Raw genomic sequence first — 19986 nt, 5'->3', positions numbered from 1 at the left:
TGATGTGTCCATATGCCCTGTTGTTCTTCTTTAGTGACCTCGAATTCTAGGAGGAACTTTAGATTTGGACTTTAGATTTCCCCTAAGTTGTTGTTATTATGGCCGAGTGTGGCTGGCAAACAATAGGCCGTTAAAATATCTGGTGGCAGAACAAGATTTTAGTCACTGCTATTCCCGCTGAATAAGACAGTAGCCACGTATACATGGACCCAAATATTCCAATTCCATTCGGGTTATTGGCTCAAACGGAAAGAATCTAACCTTTGTATACACCTCATTCCGAAAGAAAAGTGCCAATCCGAATAAATATATAATCGGATTCACTGGGGTGGAATATTCCTTTCCCCAATCCGATTGAGGTATCTTGTACCCGCTCAATCGGAAAATTGTCAGACTGCGTTCTTCTTCTGTTGTTTATTGGCGGTTGGCAAGCAGCTTTAGTGTGCATTAGCGCCATCTGTGGAACAGAATCTAAACCCTTCTATACACCATTCACAAGTCCACTTTTATTCAAAAAGAAAATACATATCTAAATAAAACATATTACGGGGGGTGCTGGGGCCTATCCCAGCTGTCTTCGGGCGAGAGGCGGGGTACACCCTGGACTGGTGGCCAGCCAATCACAGGGCACATATAGACAAACAACCATTCACACTCACATTCATACCTATGGACAATTTGGAGTCGCTAATTAACCTAGCATGTTTTTGGAATATGGGAGGAAACCGGAGTACCCGGAGAAAACCCACGCATGCACCAGGAGAACATGCAAACTCCACACAGAGAAGGCCGAGGGTGGAATTGAACCATTGTCTCCTAGCTGTTTATTTATAAAATATTAGCAAGATTGAACTTTAGCTTTTCCTGTTCCCGGGTGCGTTCTTTCAGCGAATGCTGACATATGACGTAACACGCAGCTCGAGACGTTCTTCGATCTAAATTTCAAGATTAGACGAAGGAAAAACTGTCAATACGGAGTTATTCCAACAAGTGAAAGAAAAACTCGAGGAAGTCGGTATCACGTGATGTTGGTGTTTACGTTTTACTGCGCATGCCCCATTGACTATTCTGGTTGATTATAGCGACGCATGTACATAGACACGCGATTGGAATATTCCTTTCCATGTATACAGTAAACCTCGGATATATCGGATTCAATTGTTCCCACTGGTTTTGTCCGATATAAGCGAAATCCATTATATGCGTATACCGGAAAATGTCCGTTTTACGCATATATCGGATTTATATCCGGTATATGCGTAAATCGGATTTTATCCGTTATAAAAAGGCACTTCCTTGACTATGTTTCCAATGTACCTGGACGCGCAGGCAACGCTGCAAACGCTGCAAATGACGTCGTATAGCGGCCTGTCACGATTCGGCGAATCGGAGCGCCACGATGCGGCCATCCGATATATGCGAGGGAAATTTAATGGAAATGCATTGGAACGGGACTGGAGATTTTGTCCGAAATAGGCGAAATCCGTTATAAAAAATCCAATATATGCAATGAATTTCTGATATATCCGAGTCCGATATATCCGAGGTTTACTGTACCATTGCTTTCGAAATGGTCATTCGGAAAGATTCCATTCGGAAAGAGAAAAACTGCTCATGTAAACGTGGCTATTGTTTGGGTTAGTGATGTTAGGACATTGCTAGGTAATTAGCAATAACTATAAACTAGTTAGTTTGGCGTAGAAGTTTGTCTCCTAGTAAATTTCCACTAAATAATTACTAGTTCAGATGTTACAACGGCTATAACTGAGAGTGACATGTGGAGTTTATACTTTCTTCTCACCTTAGCCCATCAACAGCAGTACTCAGTTCCAACAATTCCAATCAATCACTTGGTGCATTCACAGAAACTATGTCAATCACAACACAAAAACTATAGCCGCAAAGTCATTGAAACGTGCAATTATAGCAAATGCAGTCAATGTTTCTCATATTTCTTGTCAGATTTTTGTAAAAGTTTCCTTCTTTTCAGACGGCCAGAGATATTGAGTTCAAAATGAGGAGCGAAGCCCGGCTGAAACTGTTTACTTTGGACCCTGAAACACAGGTGATGCTTAACGACGTGCTTGTTCTCTCGATGATTTGTGGGTGACACAGGTGCCTGTATCCACAGAAAGTGGACCTCACGAACACCGAACCAGATGTACGGCAATTTGAGGAGAAATTCGGGAAGAGGATCTTAGTCAACTGCCATGACTTGTCATTCAACCTGCAGGGCTGCGTCGCGGATAATCAGGAGGGACCGACAACGAATGTACGTCCCATTACAAAAGTCATAGACAATATCAAAGTCTGTTAATCGCCCATTTCGGACCATCGATGTTTTCTGTCTTTCATGAAAGGTGGAACCGTTCTATGTGGTTCTGTCCCTTTTCGACATTCAGAACAGCAGAAAAATCTCTGCTGATTTTCATGTGGATCTCAACCACCCTTTGGTGCGACAAATGTCGCCCAGTTCTGCTTGTGACCATGACTTGCACATTAATAGCGAGGGTATCTTAGCTAGGCTAAGGCTAGCCAATGGGTTCCCAGAGATGGCTCTCCGATACCCGAAACAAGGAGTGTTTTCAGTCACGTGTCCCCATCCAGAGATCTTCTTGGTGGCAAGGATTGAGAAGGTTCTCCAAGGGGGGATCACACACTGTAGTGAACCCTACATGAAGAGTTCCGACTCAACAAAGGTGCCCACATGACCGTGACACCATGATCTTGTTTTGTATTTATTTGTAGCATTGAAAAAATGAATGTCTTGTCCTGGCTAGATGGCTCAAAAAGTGCTGAAGAATGCAAAGATGGCCTGCAGTAGACTGGGCCAGTACCGGATGCCGTTTGCCTGGTCTGCAAGGTGAATTCAGTTCTTTCTTTTTTATAAACGTTATAGATATGAACATGTAAATGATACACCATAATGTCATTAATTTATTGCTATTTTTTTTTAATAAACCCCCAACCTAAGGCTCTCCGACCATGGAACATCCCCAGACCCCAGTTAGAGAATCATTATGGGGTGTAACAGTACACCATATTTATGTTTCGGTCCCTACCTCGGTTTTAAGTTAACGTTTCGGTTGATTTCCACTTGCATCTTACCCACTTATCTTCATTCGCTTCTGTATTTCACCGAGACAGACACAAGGTTTTCCAGGCTCTGTTTTTTTTTGGGCTTTGTCGCTAGCCTGAGCTGCACTGTATTTCGTTACCAAGTAGCCGCGTAGCGTGAAGTACACTTCCTGTCCCTCAGTCAATGTGTACCGTAAGGGCGAAACAGTACACCGATGTGCCGAACTGAAAGTTCCTCACCCAAAAATCTGATTACAAATAAATGAGAGAGGCGGGGTACACCCTGGACTGGTGGCCAGCCAATCACAGGGCACATATAGACAAACAACCATTCACACTCACATTCATACCTATGGACAATTTGGAGTCGCCAATTAACGTAGTATGTTTTTGGGAGGAAACCAGAGTCCTCGGAGAAAACCCTTGCATGCATGGGGAGAACATCCTATCCATCCTGCTCACTCCCAATGAGAACCTCAGCATAATGTTATGCTGCTGTTTTTTCCAGTTGTTTTTTAGTTTTCTTGTGAAATTATATTTTGAGTACCCGGAGAAAACCCACGCATATCACAGGGAAATCATGCAAACTCCACACAGAGATGGCCAAGGGTGGAATTGAACCCTCGTCTCCTAGCTGTGAGGTCTGCACGCTAACCACTCGACCGCCGTGCCGCCGCAAATATGTACTTTTCAAAAATAAAAACACTTCTTTATTTCTTTACTTTATTTGCCTTTTATTTAACCTACAAATGTGTCAGATCATTTTGCCTGACCCTGTACAATGCACATCTTCAAAGTTTAATGTTTATTTTCTCTCATCCACTCAAAGGTCAAAATTATTTTTGTAGTTATTTGTTTGACAGCCCTGACTGAATCGACCAATATGCGAACAATAGAAAAGTCGAAGGAGGTCAATGAAGTTCTAAGAAGATGAATTGGGAAAGTACAATCTATGTTGCTGGCTCATCACTTTGCTAAGGCCTGGAAAAAGAGGCCATGCTGTCACGTAGAATTCTCAGGGTGTTAAATCGATCGGAACAGGACTGTTCAAGTAACACCTCTCGTCTGAGTACGGTATCTCGCCTTTTTCACATGAATTAATGAAGCCTGCTTGGAAGAACAAAATGTCTTTTAAGACAATCTGTATAGCCTTGTTGTAATCCATTCAATGACCTGAGAAAACAATGACTTGGATGAATGTGGCTATTCACAGACAAGATTGTTAGCATGTTCAGGAACAACCTGGTACTGGAATGAACTGGAAACTGCTGGAACACAAGTGTCAATGTTGGTAATGGTAATGGTTTTATTTCATTTGAACATGCATCAGATTACAATTGAGTGCATCCCATAATCAGTTCCTAGTTCCACATGTCCAAAAGGAGTAGGAAGAAGCAAAGCTTATTAAATCCTACCCCTCAATCTGGTACTTTTACAATCAGTAACTGTTACATTTGTTCACTTCCTGCTTTCCTAATATAATTACATGTTTTAAAATAAAATAAAATAAAATTTAATAAATTGGAAATTTAATTAAATGAAATGATGATATATACATTCTCTTTGAAATCAGTCCATGCATACCTCTGAGAATGGGGGTAATGATCATTAAATTAAATTAAATTAAATTGAATTAAATTAAACTAAATTAAATTAAAAATAAAGTATTGGCTGACATTTTTAGCTAATTGGTTATTTTTAGCCTCATGAATTATTTTAGCTGTTTGAAGATGAACTATATCAGCAAGTTGAAGTATTTGTGATTTTAGAAATAAGGAGTTAGTATGTTCTCTGTAGGCGGCATTATGAATTATCCTTACTGACCTTTTTTGCAGTACATTTAGTAAGTGAAGATTTTATAGTTATTAGCCCATATTTCCACACAATAAGATATGGTAGAATCAGAGACCAGAGTGATTTCTGATTGAGAACAAATTTTGCTTTGTTCAATACTGAAATATTTCTGGCCACCTTATGTTGTATATTTGTAATATGAGGTTTCCAGATCATATTTTCATCTATTGTGAATAGAAGCTCAGTTTCAGCGGCAGATTACTATCACTGTCCTGCTCCACTGAACAACTAACTAGTTCCTTTCTCAATCCATTCCATAGTTTGATTCCACATACTGAAATGCTATGCTAACGCTAACGTAGTCCTAGCATATAAGTGTTTCAAATGTACTTCTTCCCTGAGATCATATTTCTCCTCTCTTGTAGAGAAGTATTGGATGACATTTTTAGCGATTTGGTTATTTTTAGCCTTATGCATTATTTTAGCTGTTTGAAGATGAACTATATCAGCAAGTTGGAAGTTTGAATTTGTGATTTTAGAAATAAGGAGTTAGTATGTTCTCTGTAGGCGGCATTATGAATTATCCTTACTGACTTTTTTTGCAGTACTTTTAGCGAGTGAAGATTGCTTTTATAGTTATTAGCCCATATTTCCACACTATAAATACAATATGGTAGAACCAGAGACCAGAGTGATTTCTGATTGAGAACAAATTTTGCTTTGTTCAATATTGAAATATTCCTTGCCACCTTATGTTGTATATTTGTAATATGAGGTTTCCAGGTCATATTTTCATCTACTGTGAATAGAAGCTCAGTTTCAGCGGCAGATTACTATCACTGTCCTGCTCCACTGAACAACTAACTAGTTCCTTACTCAATCCATTCCATAGTTTGATTCCACATACTGAAATGCTATGCTAACGCTAACGTAGTCCTAGCATATAAGTGTTTCAAATGTACTTCTTCCCTGAGATCATATTTCTCCTCTCTTGTAGAGAAGTATTGGATGACATTTTTAGCTAATTGGTTATTTTTAGCCTTATGCATTATTTTAGCTGTTTGAAGATGAACTATATCAGCAAGTTGAAGTATTTGTGGTTTTAGAAATAAGGAGTTAGTATGTTCTCTGTAGGCGGCATTATGAATTATCCTTACTGACCTTTTTTGCAGTACATTTAGCGAGTGAAGATTGCTTTTATAGTTATTAGCCCATATTTCCACACAATAAGATATGGTAGAACCAGAGACCAGAGTGATTTCTGATTGAGAACAAATTTTGCTTTAGTCAATACTGAAATATTTCTGGCCACCTTATGTTGTATATTTGTAATATGAGGTTTCCAGCTCATATTTTCATCTATTGTGAATAGAAGCTCAGTTTCAGCGGCAGATTACTATCACTGTCCTGCTCCACTGAACAACTAACTAATTCCTTACTCAATCCATTCCATAGTTTGATTCCACATACTGAAATGCTATGCTAACGCTAACGTAGTCCTAGCATATAAGTGTTTCAAATGGAGTTCTTCCCTGAGATCATATTTCTCCTCTCTTGTAGAGAAGTATTGGATGACATTTTTAGCTAATTGTTGACGGTGAAGCCAGTTTTACACAACCCCTGCTCTGAAATCAAAAGCCCAAAACGTCTCCTGCTCATGATGAATACATGTAAACGTGGAACCAGAACTGTACTTCTTGTGATCGGTGATGTTCTACTCAGACGACATAATCAGCGTAATTGTGTTGTCTCTTCACAGGCCCGTGTTTATTGACGCATCAGGAACTTTGGACAAAAGTGCTCGTTTCTCTGCTCTTTACCGACAAGACAGCAGCAAACTGTCAGATGAGGACATGTTTAAACTGCTGGCTGACTTTAGAAAGTAAAAAGTCTTCTTCGCTCCTTCGTGTCTCCATCCCTGGAAGATTTTGCTACCATGATTATATTTCTATTCTCCCAACAGACCAGAGAAAATGACCAAACTTCCAGTGGTGCTCGGGAACTTGGATGTAACTATTGACTGTGTGGCTCAAGATACGACCAGTAAAGCCGCTGACTTCACCAAAAATAAAATAACCCACTAACTCAAGCAAAGCTGACATTGAAACATCTTCTTACAATCTTCTTACTGCAGATTGCGTCACTTCCTCCTACATCCCGGTGAGGAACTTTGAAGGAAACGGGCCTGGTAGCGCCCTCCTGGAAGTGGAAGAGTTTGTACCCTCCATCGCCAAATGCTCCCAACCCTTTACCACCTATAAAAATCTTCTTTATGTCTACCCGAAGCACCTCAAATACGATGGGCAGAAATCTTTCCCTAAGGTACATATTGAATGTGTCGACAAGCATTTATGTCGACGTGAGTCAGCCGGCACGAAACGAGGAATACTGTGTCATGTCTTTTTGTAGCAGCCATCTTTTTCCAGTTGTATTTCTTGTCTAATGTCTTCCTCAGGCAAGGAATATTGCAGTTTGCATTGAATTCAGGGATTCTGACGAAGAGGAAGCCCAGCCGCTAAGGGTAGGTTGATGTCTTTTTGTTTCTGTCTTTTATGTCTTGTGTTTTTGAAAAAACGTGTCGTGCAGATGACATCACTGTCAAAGTGATCCCTGTTTCAAGAACGTAATATGTATACATGAACTGCTCAGAGAGGAAGGCACAGGGAAAATATTATATGACCAGTATTAGAAAGGCAATAGTCAGGCCATGGTAAGGTGATAATTATGTTGTTTCATAAAAAATAGGCCTCATAATGCTGTTGTCATGCAAAAAAAAATTGCCTTCCCTTCAGAATATTTTTGTTTTTCTCCAGGATACATGATATCAAACAGTATTGTTCGCAATTGTCTTTTTTTAATATGTTTATTTTTACTCGTTGTGTAGCTTTTCTGCGTTCTCCCCTGAACAAAATACAGTCGTACTACAGTAAACCTCGGATATATCGGATTCAATTGTTCCCACTGGTTTTGTCCGATATAAGCGAAATCCGTTATATGCGTGTACCGGAAAATGTCCGTTTTACGCATATATCGGATTTATATCCGGTATATGCGTAAATCGGATTTTATCCGTTATAAAAAGGCACTTCCTTGACTATGTTTCCAATGTACCTGGACGCGCAGGCAACGCTGCAAACGCTGCAAATGACGTCGTATAGCGGCCTGTCACGATTCGGCGAATCGGAGCGCCACGATGCGGCCATACGATATATGCGAGGGAAATTTAATGGAAATGCATTGGAACGGGACTGGAGATTTTGTCTGAAATAGGCGAAATCTGTTATAAAAAAATCTGATATATGCAATGAATTTTTATTGGAAATGCATTACAGAAAAATTGGTTCTTTTTTATCTGTCCGTTGTGAGCGAATTTCCGATATATCCGAGTCCGATATATCCAAGGTTTACTGTATCTGCAAATACTACTCACTTGAAGGACTTTCCAGATGCCATTCATGCATAAACTAAACTGTTATGGTCGCAGTATTGACCCCTGAGGTACGCCGCAAACTATACCCAGATATTTATAATTTATCACTTGATAGCACTTGGTTGATGAGGTAGCTGGTTATTGGGAACTGTAGTCAAGTTCCTCAAGTTGACCACATGTGGCCTTGATAGTCATATATATATATATATATATATACGCACACACACATATACACATATATATGCAAAGCAAAGCTAAACTGTTGAATGTGCTCCAATAAACAAATAAACAAGATTTGTATATGTATATATTAGGGTGCATCAAATTTGAATGGGAAATTTTTAATTCATAATATCAATTTGTCTGGCGGGGCGGCACGACGGTCTAGTGGTTAGCGCGCAGACCTCACAGCTAGGAGTCCAGGGTTCAATTCCACCCTCGGGAGTTTGCATGTTTTCTCCGGGTACTCCGGTTTCCTCCCACATTCCAAAAACATGCTAGGTTAATTGGCCACTCCAAATTGTCCATATGTATGAATGCGAGTGTGAATGGTTGTTTGTCTATATGTGCCCTGTGATTGGCTGGCCACCAGTCCAGGGTGTACCCCGCCTCTCGCCCGAAGACAGCTGGGATAGGCTCCAGCACCCCCGCGACCCTGGTGAGGAAAAAGCGGTAGAAAATGAATGAATGAATTTGGCTGGCATTCCATTTTTTTTTTCTAATGAACATAAAAATGTCTTTTGCAAAATTTTGAGGAAATCCATTGAGATTTAGGGGTGCCACCTCACACATAAACTTTTGTAAAATTTCAGAAAATGTGCAATTTCTAGTCTAATTGCCAAAAAGTTGACCTGGAAATGTTGAGTACAATGAACTTCTATACAGCATCATTTTCTATAGGGTTATCAAAGGGGGCCCAGACCAAACACCAAGCTGTGACTGCTAGTCTGAAAGGAACTAGTTGTTGAGGGCAAATAATAAAATAATAAATGTGTACAAATAAAAAAAAACAAGTGTATATCAGATTATGTAGGACTACAGTACTACTCTCAATAAATATGCGGCATAAGCAATACTGTCTACTCTATATTACTATTGTTGATGTTATGCTTGCTCAGCTATTAGCTAACTGTCATTAGCAAACTGTAGCTAGCTAATGTTAGCCACAATAGAGGCAATGAACAATAAACAGTGTCTAAAATAATAAATGGACACGTTTATATCAGATTATGTAGGACTACAGTACCACTCTCAATAAATATGAGGCATAAGCAATACTGTCTACTCTATATTACTGTTATTGATGTTATGCCTGCTCAGCTATTAGCTAACTGTCATTAGCAAACTGTAGCTAGCTAATGTTAGCTACCGTAGAGGCAATGAGCACTAAATACCTATAAATATGACTACAAATCATTCAAATCACAAAGACAAAACCACAAATTTACTGGTAATATATAATAGGAGTATAAATACCAACAAAAACATAAAGATCACCTCAGAGTTCTTGAGCTGCAGTCTTTGCTGACCTCAAATCTCCATGGCGACCACGACCATTGACATATGACATATATTGGAACACTTTTAGTATCCAAAATATATCAAAATTCAATAATTGTGTTTTTTGATGCGCCCTAATATATATATATATATATATATATATATATATATATATATATACTTCATTATATACAGCGATATGTACACAAAGGATAAACATCAATATGAGTACAGCTAGCATAATAGCTACAATCTTCAAGTTAGCCACAGCTAGCACCACACTTAGCAAACCTATACGTAAACGGTCGTAATATTACATTTCTCATGCCTTACAATGATTTAAATGATGTTATATGTTACTTATAGATATATAGTCTCCAAGGAAGAAGCGGAGTTGACTTGGTATTTCGTTATTACGAGTAAAACAGCGTTTTTGGCGATGGTTCGAGTTGAACAGCAGTCAACATATATACAATGGATTATTGCATCCACCAGGTGTCGCCAAATCAACAGCCAAACAATTGTATATAACATGTTAATGTCAACACATATATATTTGGATTAATTAAGATATATTGAATCTTGTGCTCTTTCCTATTTCCATCAGTGCATCTACGGTCGTCCCGGAGGTTCCCTATTCACCCGGCAGGCATATGCGGCTGTCTTGCACCACCAACAGAACCCTGAGTTCTACGATGAGGTGAACTTTTCTTCTCACTGCAAACTATGCCAGTTTGGTTAAAATGGAGAGACCCGATCTTCATGAGCAATGCCGTACATGAAAATATAACAAGAACCCTCAACATTTTTTCGTGTAACCCAGATAAAGATGGAGCTGCCAACTCATCTGCACCAAAGGCACCATCTTCTGTTCACCTTCTATCACATTAGCTGTGACAGCAACGGCAAGAAGAAAGATCTGGTGGAGACTCCAGGTAGGCATCTCCCAATAAACAACATAGCAAATACACAATATTTATTCCACATTTTTTATTTCTTGGAACCCATTCATTGTCTTGTTCTTTGGTTGCACCGTGAGAAGATTTAAGGGAGGCGTTTGGTTTGATGACCTGTTGGTTTTTGTGTTGGAGCGCCAAAGTAGACACTGTACTGTACGGTTCAGCGGTACCAGAACCTGACAGTGATAAGTGAAATTCAGTGAAGTAAGATTTCTTATCTATAAATGGAATATTGTTGTTGTTAGAGCCTAAGAAACCTGTTTAGGAGTTTCCAAATACATTTTTTATTATTTCTACTCACCGCTACTCACCTTGCCCTCCCTGAGAGAGACAACTTGGATACAGAAACAATAAAAATTGATGGGATTTTTTCAAAATGCAATTCAATGGGATTGAACTCGGTTTTCCTAGCTGTGAGGTCTGCGGGCTAACCACTCGACCGCCATGCAGCCCACGATTAATAATTAAACCATCAAATTAAGCTCACCTAAAAACTGCTGAGAAAACTGTACGATTAATCGGTACCAGATCTGACAGTGATAAGTGAAATTCAGTGAAGTAAGATTTCTTATTTATAACTGGAATATTGTTGTTGTTAGAGCCTAAGAAACCTGTTTAGGATTTTACAAATACATTTTGGTTTGTTTCTTTTGGCTTTTTTCTTCCCCCGGGTCTCCTAGCTGTAAGGTCTGCGCGCTAACCACACGACCACCGTGCAGCCTAGACGACAACATATTGTCATATATTAAAAAAACACATTTTCACTGTACTTTTCTTACAAGTATTGTTAAAATCTTGTGTCCCATGACACCCCAGTAATAATGGTAATGGTTTTATTTCATTTGAACATGCATCAGATTACAATTGAGTGCATCCCATAATCAGTTCCCAGTTCCACATGTCCAAAAGGAGTAGGAAGAAGCAAAGCTTATTAAATCCTACCCCTCCATCTGGTACTTTTACAATCAGTAACTGTTACATTTGTTCACTTCCTGCTTTCCATAATACTGTTTTTTGTTGTTTTTTTTTAATAATGCACCTCGTACCGAAGTACAAGGTGATATGACCATCCAATGACATAATGGGTAGTAACTGTAACATTTGTTCACTTCCTGCTTTCCATAATACAGTTAAAGTTTTTTTTTGTTTTTTTTTTTGTCGGGCTGCATGGTTGTCTAGTGGTTAGCGCGCAGACCTCACAGCTAGGAGACCAGGGTTCAATCCCATCCTCGGCCATCATAGAGATGTTGTGGTGATGTTTGGATTATCATTATTTAATATTTATTATAGGCTGCACGGCGGACGAGTGGTTAGTGCGCAGGCCTCACAGATAGGAGACCCGAGTTCAAGTCCACCCTCGGCCATCTCTGTGTGGAGTTTGCATGTTCTCCCCGTGCATGCGTGGGTTTTCCTCCCACATTCCAAAAACATGCTAGGTTAATTGGCGACTCCAAATTGTCCATAGGTATGAATGTGAGTGTGAATGGTTGTTTGTCTATATGTGGCCTGTGATTGGCTGGCCACCAGTCCAGGGTGTACCCGGCCTCTCGACCAAAGACAGCTGGGATAGGCTCCAGCACCCCCGCGACCCTCGTGAGGAAAAAGCGGTAGAAGATGAATGAATGAATATTTTTTTGTCACGTACCAAAGTAGTAGGTGATATGAGCATCCAATGCCATAATGGTTACCATAGTAACTGCCCATATAGTGATATATATAGCACATCATGACTGGTTCAAGACTCTGTCAGGATGCCGTCATCAAGGTAAACACAGAAAACTATCCCATTCATCCCATAGTTCATCCCATTTTGTTGGATTTTGGGTTCTCCCAGAAGGAATTTCATCACAACACAACAATCGTTGTCACTATAGTATTCTGGCTCTGATATAACGTACTTGCGTGAGTATGGTATACGTATATTCTGAATACCTAAAATTGGTATTTTTGATAATTTTGCCTTTTTTATGCTTGAAAATGCCTAATTTAAAAATCAGATTTGCTTAAATATGCATATTTTTGAGTAATAATCAGCTGTAGGGACTGTGATGTGTTTAGTGAATATATTTGGGGGAACCGTGAATGAGTCATGCCGCGAAAGTCGAAGCGCCAAATGGACGGGAGGACGGCTGTATCCATCATCATTATCATCATCGAGCGTGGCCAGACAGTGCAGCGAAGGACAGCAGTTGATTTCAAAGCACTCAGACTTCATAACAATTACTTTGCTCCGTCGCTCATTTTGGCCTATTTATGTCCAACTCAATTAAGTCAGTATCGCTTTTCCCAGGATTCACAGTTTTGTCGTCTCAACTAATGAGGGCGGCCACCTGGAACGGAGCTGCCCTCTTGGGCTTGTTTGAAACTTAAAAAAAAAAAAAATGTAATGAATAAAACTCAGTGTCAAAAATGACAGTTATCTTTGATGGGCACTGTAGCGCAATGGCGTCAGTCATAGTAACCGTAAAACCTGGTCCGCTCTGCTCCACAGTGGGCTCAGCCTGGTTGCAGAGTCGTAATAGGGTTAGGGTTTAGGGTTGGTTTTGTTTGTTGTAGTGCCAGTACTGTACGATTAATCGGTACCAGATCTGACTGTGATAAGTGAAATTCAGTGAAGTAAGATTTCTAATTTATAAATGGAATATTGTTGTTGTTAGAGCCTAAGAAACCTGTTTAGGATTTTCCAAATACATTTTTGTTTGTTTCTTTTGGCTTTTTTCTTACGGAGTCATTGGAGCCAAAGTACTGTACTGTACGATTAATCGATACCAGATCTGACAGTGATAAATGAAATTCAGTGAAGTGAGATTTCTTATTTATAAATGGAATATTGTTGTTGTTAGAGCCTAAGAAACCTGTTTAGGATTTTCCAAATACATTTTTGTTTATTTCTTTTGGCTTTTTTCTTGTACGATTAATCAATACCAGATCTGACTGTGATAAGTGAAATTCAGTGAAGTAAGATTTCTTATTTATAAATGAAATATTGTTGTTGTTAGAGCCTAAGAAACCTGTTTAGGATTTTCCAAATACATTTTTGTTTGTTTCTTTTGGCTTTTGTCTTACGGAGTCATTGGAGCCAAAGTATTGTACTGTACGATTAATCGATACCAGATCAGACAGTGATAAGTGAAATTCAGTGAAGTAAGATTTCTTATTTATAAATGGAATATTGTTGTTATTAGAGCCGAAGAAACCTGTTTAGGATTTTCCAAATACATTTTTGTTTGTTTCTTTTGGCTTTTTTCTTGTACGAATAATCAATACCAGATCTGACTGTGATAAGTGAAATTCAGTGAAGTAAGATTTATTATTTATAAATGAAATATTTTTTGTTAGCGCCTAAGAAACCTGTTTAGGATTTTCCAAATACATTTTTGTTTGTTTCTTTTGGCTTTTTTCTTGTACGATTAATCGGTACCAGATCTGACAGTGATAAGTGAAATTCAGTGAAGTAAGATTTCTTATTTATAAATGGAATATTGTTGTTGTTAGAGCTGAAGAAACCTGTTTAGGATTTTCCAAATACATTTTTGTTTGTTTCTTTTGGCTTTTTTCTTGTACGATTAATCAATACCAGATCTGACTGTGATAAGTGAAATTCAGTGAAGTAAGATTTCTTATTTATAAATGAAATATTGTTGTTGTTAGAGCCTAAGAAACCTGTTTCGGATTTTCCAAATACATTTTTGTTCGTTTCTTTTGGCTTTTTTCTTACGGAGTCATCAGAGCCAAAGTACTGTACTGTACGATTAATCGGTACCAGATCTGACAGTGATAAGTGAAATTCAGTGAAGTAAGATTTCTTATTTATAAATGCAATATTGTTGTTGTTAGAGCCTAAGAAACCTGTTTAGGATTTTCCAAATACATTTTTGTTTGTTTCTTTTGGCTTTTGTCTTTTACGGAGTCATCAGAGACAAAATACTGTACTGTACGATGAATCGGTACCAGATCTGACAGTGATAAGTGAAATTCAGTGAAGTAAGATTTCTTATTTATAAATGGAAAATTGTTGTTGTTAGAGCCTAAGAAACCTGTTTAGGATTTTCCAAATACATTTTTGCTTGTTTCTTTTGGCTTTTTTCTTGTACGATTAATCAATACTAGATCTGACTGTGATAAGTGAAATTCAGTGAAGTAAGATTTCTTATTTATAAATGGAATATTTTTTGTTAGCGCCTAAGAAACCCGTTTAGGATTTTCCAAATACATTTTTGTTTGTTTCTTTTGGCTTTTTTCTTACGGAGTAATCAGAGCCAAAGTACTGTACGATTAATCGGTACCAGATCTCACTGTGATAAGTGAAATTCAGTGAAGTAAGATTTCTTATTTATTAATGGAATATTGTTGTTTTTAGAGCCTAAGAAACCTGTTTAGGATTTTCCAAATACATTTTTGTTTGTTTCTTTTGGCTTTTTTCTTGTACGATTAATCAATACCAGATCTGACTGTGATAAGTGAAATTCAGTGAAGTAAGATTTCTTATTTATAAATGGAATATTGTTGTTGTTAGAGCCTAAGAAACCTGTTTAGGATTTTCCAAATACATTTTTGTTTGTTTCTTTTGGCTTTTTTCTTACAAAATAAGATATATAAGACATAAATAAGATTATATTACATACATATATTACATTACATATTTATATATTGGAAAATTTAGCCAGACTCAATGTATTTGCTCTGCTCCACAGTGGGTTCAGCCTGGTTGCCTCTACTCAGAGATGGCAGAGTCGTCATGAATGAACAGCATCTAACCGTGGCTGCTCATTTGCCCGCCGGCTACCTCAACTGTCAGGATGCCGTCATCAAGGTAAACACTGAAAACTACCCCATTCATCTCATAGTTCATCCCATTTTGTTGGATTTTTGGTTTCTCCCAGAAGGAATTACCTCACAACACAACAATCGTTGTCATTATAGCATTCCGGCTCTGAGATCAAGTGGGTCGACGGAGGAAAACCTCTGTTCAAAGTCTCAACACATCTTGTTTCCACAGTCTACACTCAGGTATCATCTGAAAAATAATAATAATAATAATCATATCAAGAACACACACAGGCACACAGACCTTTACCAACATTCCCAGCAGAAATATTGATATCATTATGAAATATGACTCTGGATTCTCATATATGCCTTCAGGACCAGCACTTGCACAACTTCTTCCACCACTGTCAAAGCATGGAGATGTCAGAACAAGCATCAGAGGGTGGTCTGGTGAAATTCCTTAAGGTGGGACATCTGAGAACATGCATGGGCAAACAGACCCCAGGCCATATGCTGTATAAACATTTTAGTCAAACCATTTCAATAATTCAAAAGCTTTCTGAAATGAGAGGCTCTGTTGGACCCAAAATATATATTATACATATATTCTCTCTGGAAATAGGTCATTTCTCCAACACTTCTCATTCACTCCAAGTGGGTAATCAATTATAAATGTGTGATAATACTGGTAGAATGTACAGCGCCACAGTTTTTATAATGTTTATGTCATTATGCTTCATTGATCATATTTTATTGCTAGTATGGACAAATTACCTACTATGATTAATACTTCATTCATTCATTTTTGGTGGGGTCAATGGGGGGTGCTGGAGCCTATCCCAGCTGTCTTCAGGAGGCGGGGTACACCCTGGACTGGTGGCCAGCCAATCACAGGGCACATATAGACAAACAACCATTCACACTCACATTCATACCTATGGACAATTTGGAGTCGCCCATTAACCTAGCATGTTTTTGGAATGTGGGAGGAAACCGGAGTACCCGGAGTACCCGGAGTACCCGGAGTACCCGGAGTACAAGGAGTACCCGGAGTACAAGGAGTACCCGGAGTTTGTATGCACGGGGAGAGCATGCAAACTCCACACAAAGATGTCCGAGGGTGGAATTGAACTTGTGTCTCCTAGCTGGGAGGTCTGGGAGGTCACCGCCGTGTAGTCCACGATTAATAATTAAAGCATCAAATTAAGCTCACCTAAAAACCGCTGAGAAAACCCTCAGCTTGAAGTATTTTCATTTAAATTCAAAATATTATTGTGACTATTTTGATTCACCGCTACTCACCTTGCCCTCCCTGGGAGCTGATGCTACACAATGAAAGCCAATTAGTGTCCACTTCAGGGTGTGACTCCCCATTTGTTACCCCTCCACTGGTCAATCACAAGAAGCCCAAAGTATAAAAACAATTTTTTTATAAAAAAAAACAACTTGGATACAAAAACAATAAAAATAATATTGACTGGATTTAAAAAAAAAAAAAGTTTGGCAGTCCTTAAACGCACCATAGTTGCTGTTAGACAGACACAAAAGTGAAACTAATAACGTTTGGTAAGTGTGTGAGGCATATTTAGGGCTTAAACCCGAAGTAAACAATGGCAATTTAAGAGAGAAGGGAAGCGTTCTTAAATAATAAATAATAAATAATAAATAATAAATAATAAATAATAAATAATAAATAAAAAATAAAAAATAATAAATAATAAATAAATAAATAAACAAACAACAAACAAACAAATACATAACAATTTAAGAGAGAAGGGAAGCGTTCTAATAAATAATAAATAATAAATAATAAATAATAAATAATAAATAATAAATAATAAATAAATTATAAATAAATAAACAAACAAACAAATAAATAAACAACAAACAAACAAATAAATAACAATTTAAGAGAGAAGGGAAGCGTTCTAATAAATAATAAATAATAAATAATAAATAATAAATAATAAATAATAAATAATAAATAAATGACAATTTAAGAGAGAAGGGAAGTGTTCTAATGATAAATAAATAAATAAATAAATAAATAAATAAATAAATAAATAAATAAATAAATAAATAAATAAATAAATAAATAAATAAATAAATAAATAAATAAATAAAGTCACTTTTACTGCAAAGGTTGATCCAAAATGGGTGAAGAACGTCAAGGCTAGTCGGAGAGTTTGGAGGGGGAGCAAAACAACCGCCAAAAAAAAATAGAGTATGTTTCCTCTTAGAGTCTCCATGCCGTGGAGGGCCACATCATGGTGAACTTCCTGCCCACCATCCTCAACCAGCTGTTCTGCATCCTCACCGGCGCCTCGCATGAAGATGTGGCCGTCAATGTGACAAGGTAAGGCCACACCCACTAGCAGCATTTTCGGCACTGTTCTGGTTTTCAGCATCCGTTTCTCTGTAGGGTGATGGTTCATGTGGTGGCGCAGTGCCATGAAGAGGGACTTGGACATTACCTGAGGTCTTATGTCAAGGTTGCATCTTATGGTTATACATACTACATATATATACGTATATATCGTAGGGAAAATAACCATTGGATCCTCTGATTTTGTAAGTTTTTAAGACATTAACCCTTAGATACATAAGTGGGTCAAAAATGACCCGGTCAGGTTGTTTTCTTGAAATATCTTCGTAATGAAAAATTTTTATCATTTCATATTCCAGGTATTCCTCAAAAAACATGTTTTTGATATCATGCCATTCAAATTTTTAACTTACCTTTTATACATTTTAAGAAATTTTAGTTTTTGTGTTACTACCCCAACCTTCCATAAGTGGGTCAAAAATGACCCGGTCAGGTTGTTTTCTTGAAATATCTTCATAATGAAAATTTTTATCATTTCATATTCCAGGTATTCCTCAAAAACATGTTTTTGATATCATGCCATTCACATTTTTAACTTACCTTTTATACATTTTAAGATTTTTTTTATTTTTTTGTTACTACCCCAACCTTCCATAGGTGGGTCAAAAATGACCCGGTCAGGTTGTTTTCTTGCAATATATTCATAATAAATTTTTTTTATAATTTCATATTCCAGGTATTCCTCAAAAAACATGTTTTTGATATCATGCCATTCACATTTTTAACTTACCTTTTATACATTTTAAGAAATTTTTGGTTTTGTGTTACTACCCCAACCTTCCATAAGTGGGTGAAAAATTACCTGGTAAGGTTGTTTTCTTGAAATATCTTCATAATAATTTTTTTTATCATTTCATATTCCAGGTATTCCTCAAAAAACATATTTTTGATATCATGCCATTCAAATTTTTAACTTACCTTTTATACATTTTAAGAAATTTTAGTTTTTGTGTTACTACCCCAACCTTCCAGAAGAGGGTAAAAAATGACCCGGTCAGGTTGTTTTCTTGAAATATCTTCATAATGAAAATTTTTTTATCATTTCATATTCCAGGTACTCCTCAAAAAACATGTTTTTGATATAAAGCCATACAAATTTTTAACTTACATTTTAAGAATTTAAAATTTTTGTGTTACTACCTCAACCTTCCATAAGTGGGTCAAAAATGATCCGGTCAGGTTGTTTTCGTGAAATATCTTCGTAATGAAAATTTTTTATTAGTTCATATTCCAGGAATTCCTCAAAAACCTGTTTTTGATATAATGCCATTCAAATTTTTAACTTAGCTTTTATACATTTTAAGAAATTTTAATTTTTGTGTTACTACCCCAACCTTCCATAAGTGTGTCAAAAATGACCCGGTCAGGTTGTTTTCTTGAAATATCTTCGTAATGAATTTTTTTTTTTTATAATTTCATATTCTAGGTATTCCTCAAAAAACATATTTTTGATATCATGCCATTCAAATTTTTAACTTACCTTTTATACATTTTAAGAAATTTTAGTTTTTGTGTTACTACCCCAACCTTCCATAAGTGGGTCAAAAATGACCCGGTCAGGTTGTGTTCTTGAAATATCTTCATCATGAAATTTTTTTATCACTTCATATTCCAGGTATTCCTCAAAAAACATGTTTTTGATATCATGCCATTAAAATTTTTAACTTACCTTTTATACATTTTAAGACATTTTTGGTTTTGTGTTACTACCCCAACCTTCAAAAACTTCAAAAATAATCACGGGATCAAATAGTTATTTCCCTCGTTGTACACAAAAGTTTTTGCTCAACTTTGTTTTTTTTTGCACAGTTTGTTTTTAAACCAGAGTCGGACTCTTCTACCAATGTCAAAACTGTTCACGAGGAGTTGGCCAAAGCCATGACGGCCATTCTGAAGCCTTCAACCGATTTCCTAACCAGCAATAAGCTCCTGAAGGTACTTTGAAAAGTCGACCTTAAAAGCTAGGAAGTACTTCTCAAATACAGTATTTACAGTCAAACCTCCAGATAACATAACAAGCTAGTCTGTTTGCTTTGTACAGTATTATACTTGTACTATATTTTGTGTGT

The 19986-nt window shown here is 37.4% G+C and overlaps 1 protein-coding gene and 1 long non-coding RNA gene across 2 annotated transcripts in view; one reads left to right on the top strand and one right to left on the bottom strand.

The window, feature by feature from the left end:
- The window catches only part of LOC131104626 (dedicator of cytokinesis protein 9-like), a 78718-nt gene that overhangs the window by 25854 nt on the left and 32878 nt on the right, over positions 1–19986 (top strand). Inside the window, exons 10-25 of the mRNA XM_058051992.1 lie at positions 1991–2065; positions 2132–2272; positions 2361–2699; positions 2781–2863; positions 6632–6754; positions 6836–6915; positions 7007–7194; positions 7328–7393; positions 10410–10502; positions 10626–10737; positions 15456–15574; positions 15685–15771; positions 15907–15996; positions 17772–17887; positions 17954–18023; positions 19727–19852. Coding sequence (XP_057907975.1) covers positions 1991–2065; positions 2132–2272; positions 2361–2699; positions 2781–2863; positions 6632–6754; positions 6836–6915; positions 7007–7194; positions 7328–7393; positions 10410–10502; positions 10626–10737; positions 15456–15574; positions 15685–15771; positions 15907–15996; positions 17772–17887; positions 17954–18023; positions 19727–19852 — 1908 coding nt within the window. The remainder of the gene's footprint in view (positions 1–1990; positions 2066–2131; positions 2273–2360; positions 2700–2780; positions 2864–6631; positions 6755–6835; positions 6916–7006; positions 7195–7327; positions 7394–10409; positions 10503–10625; positions 10738–15455; positions 15575–15684; positions 15772–15906; positions 15997–17771; positions 17888–17953; positions 18024–19726; positions 19853–19986) is intronic.
- LOC131104627 (uncharacterized) overlaps positions 1–19986 on the bottom strand; it is a 59096-nt gene that overhangs the window by 18403 nt on the left and 20707 nt on the right. The gene's annotated exons all lie outside the window — the stretch shown is intronic.

Source organism: Doryrhamphus excisus, chromosome 16, assembly GCF_030265055.1.
Source record: "Doryrhamphus excisus isolate RoL2022-K1 chromosome 16, RoL_Dexc_1.0, whole genome shotgun sequence".
NCBI lineage: Eukaryota > Metazoa > Chordata > Actinopteri > Syngnathiformes > Syngnathidae > Doryrhamphus > Doryrhamphus excisus.
This window is presented reverse-complemented; position numbering and strand designations above follow the sequence as displayed.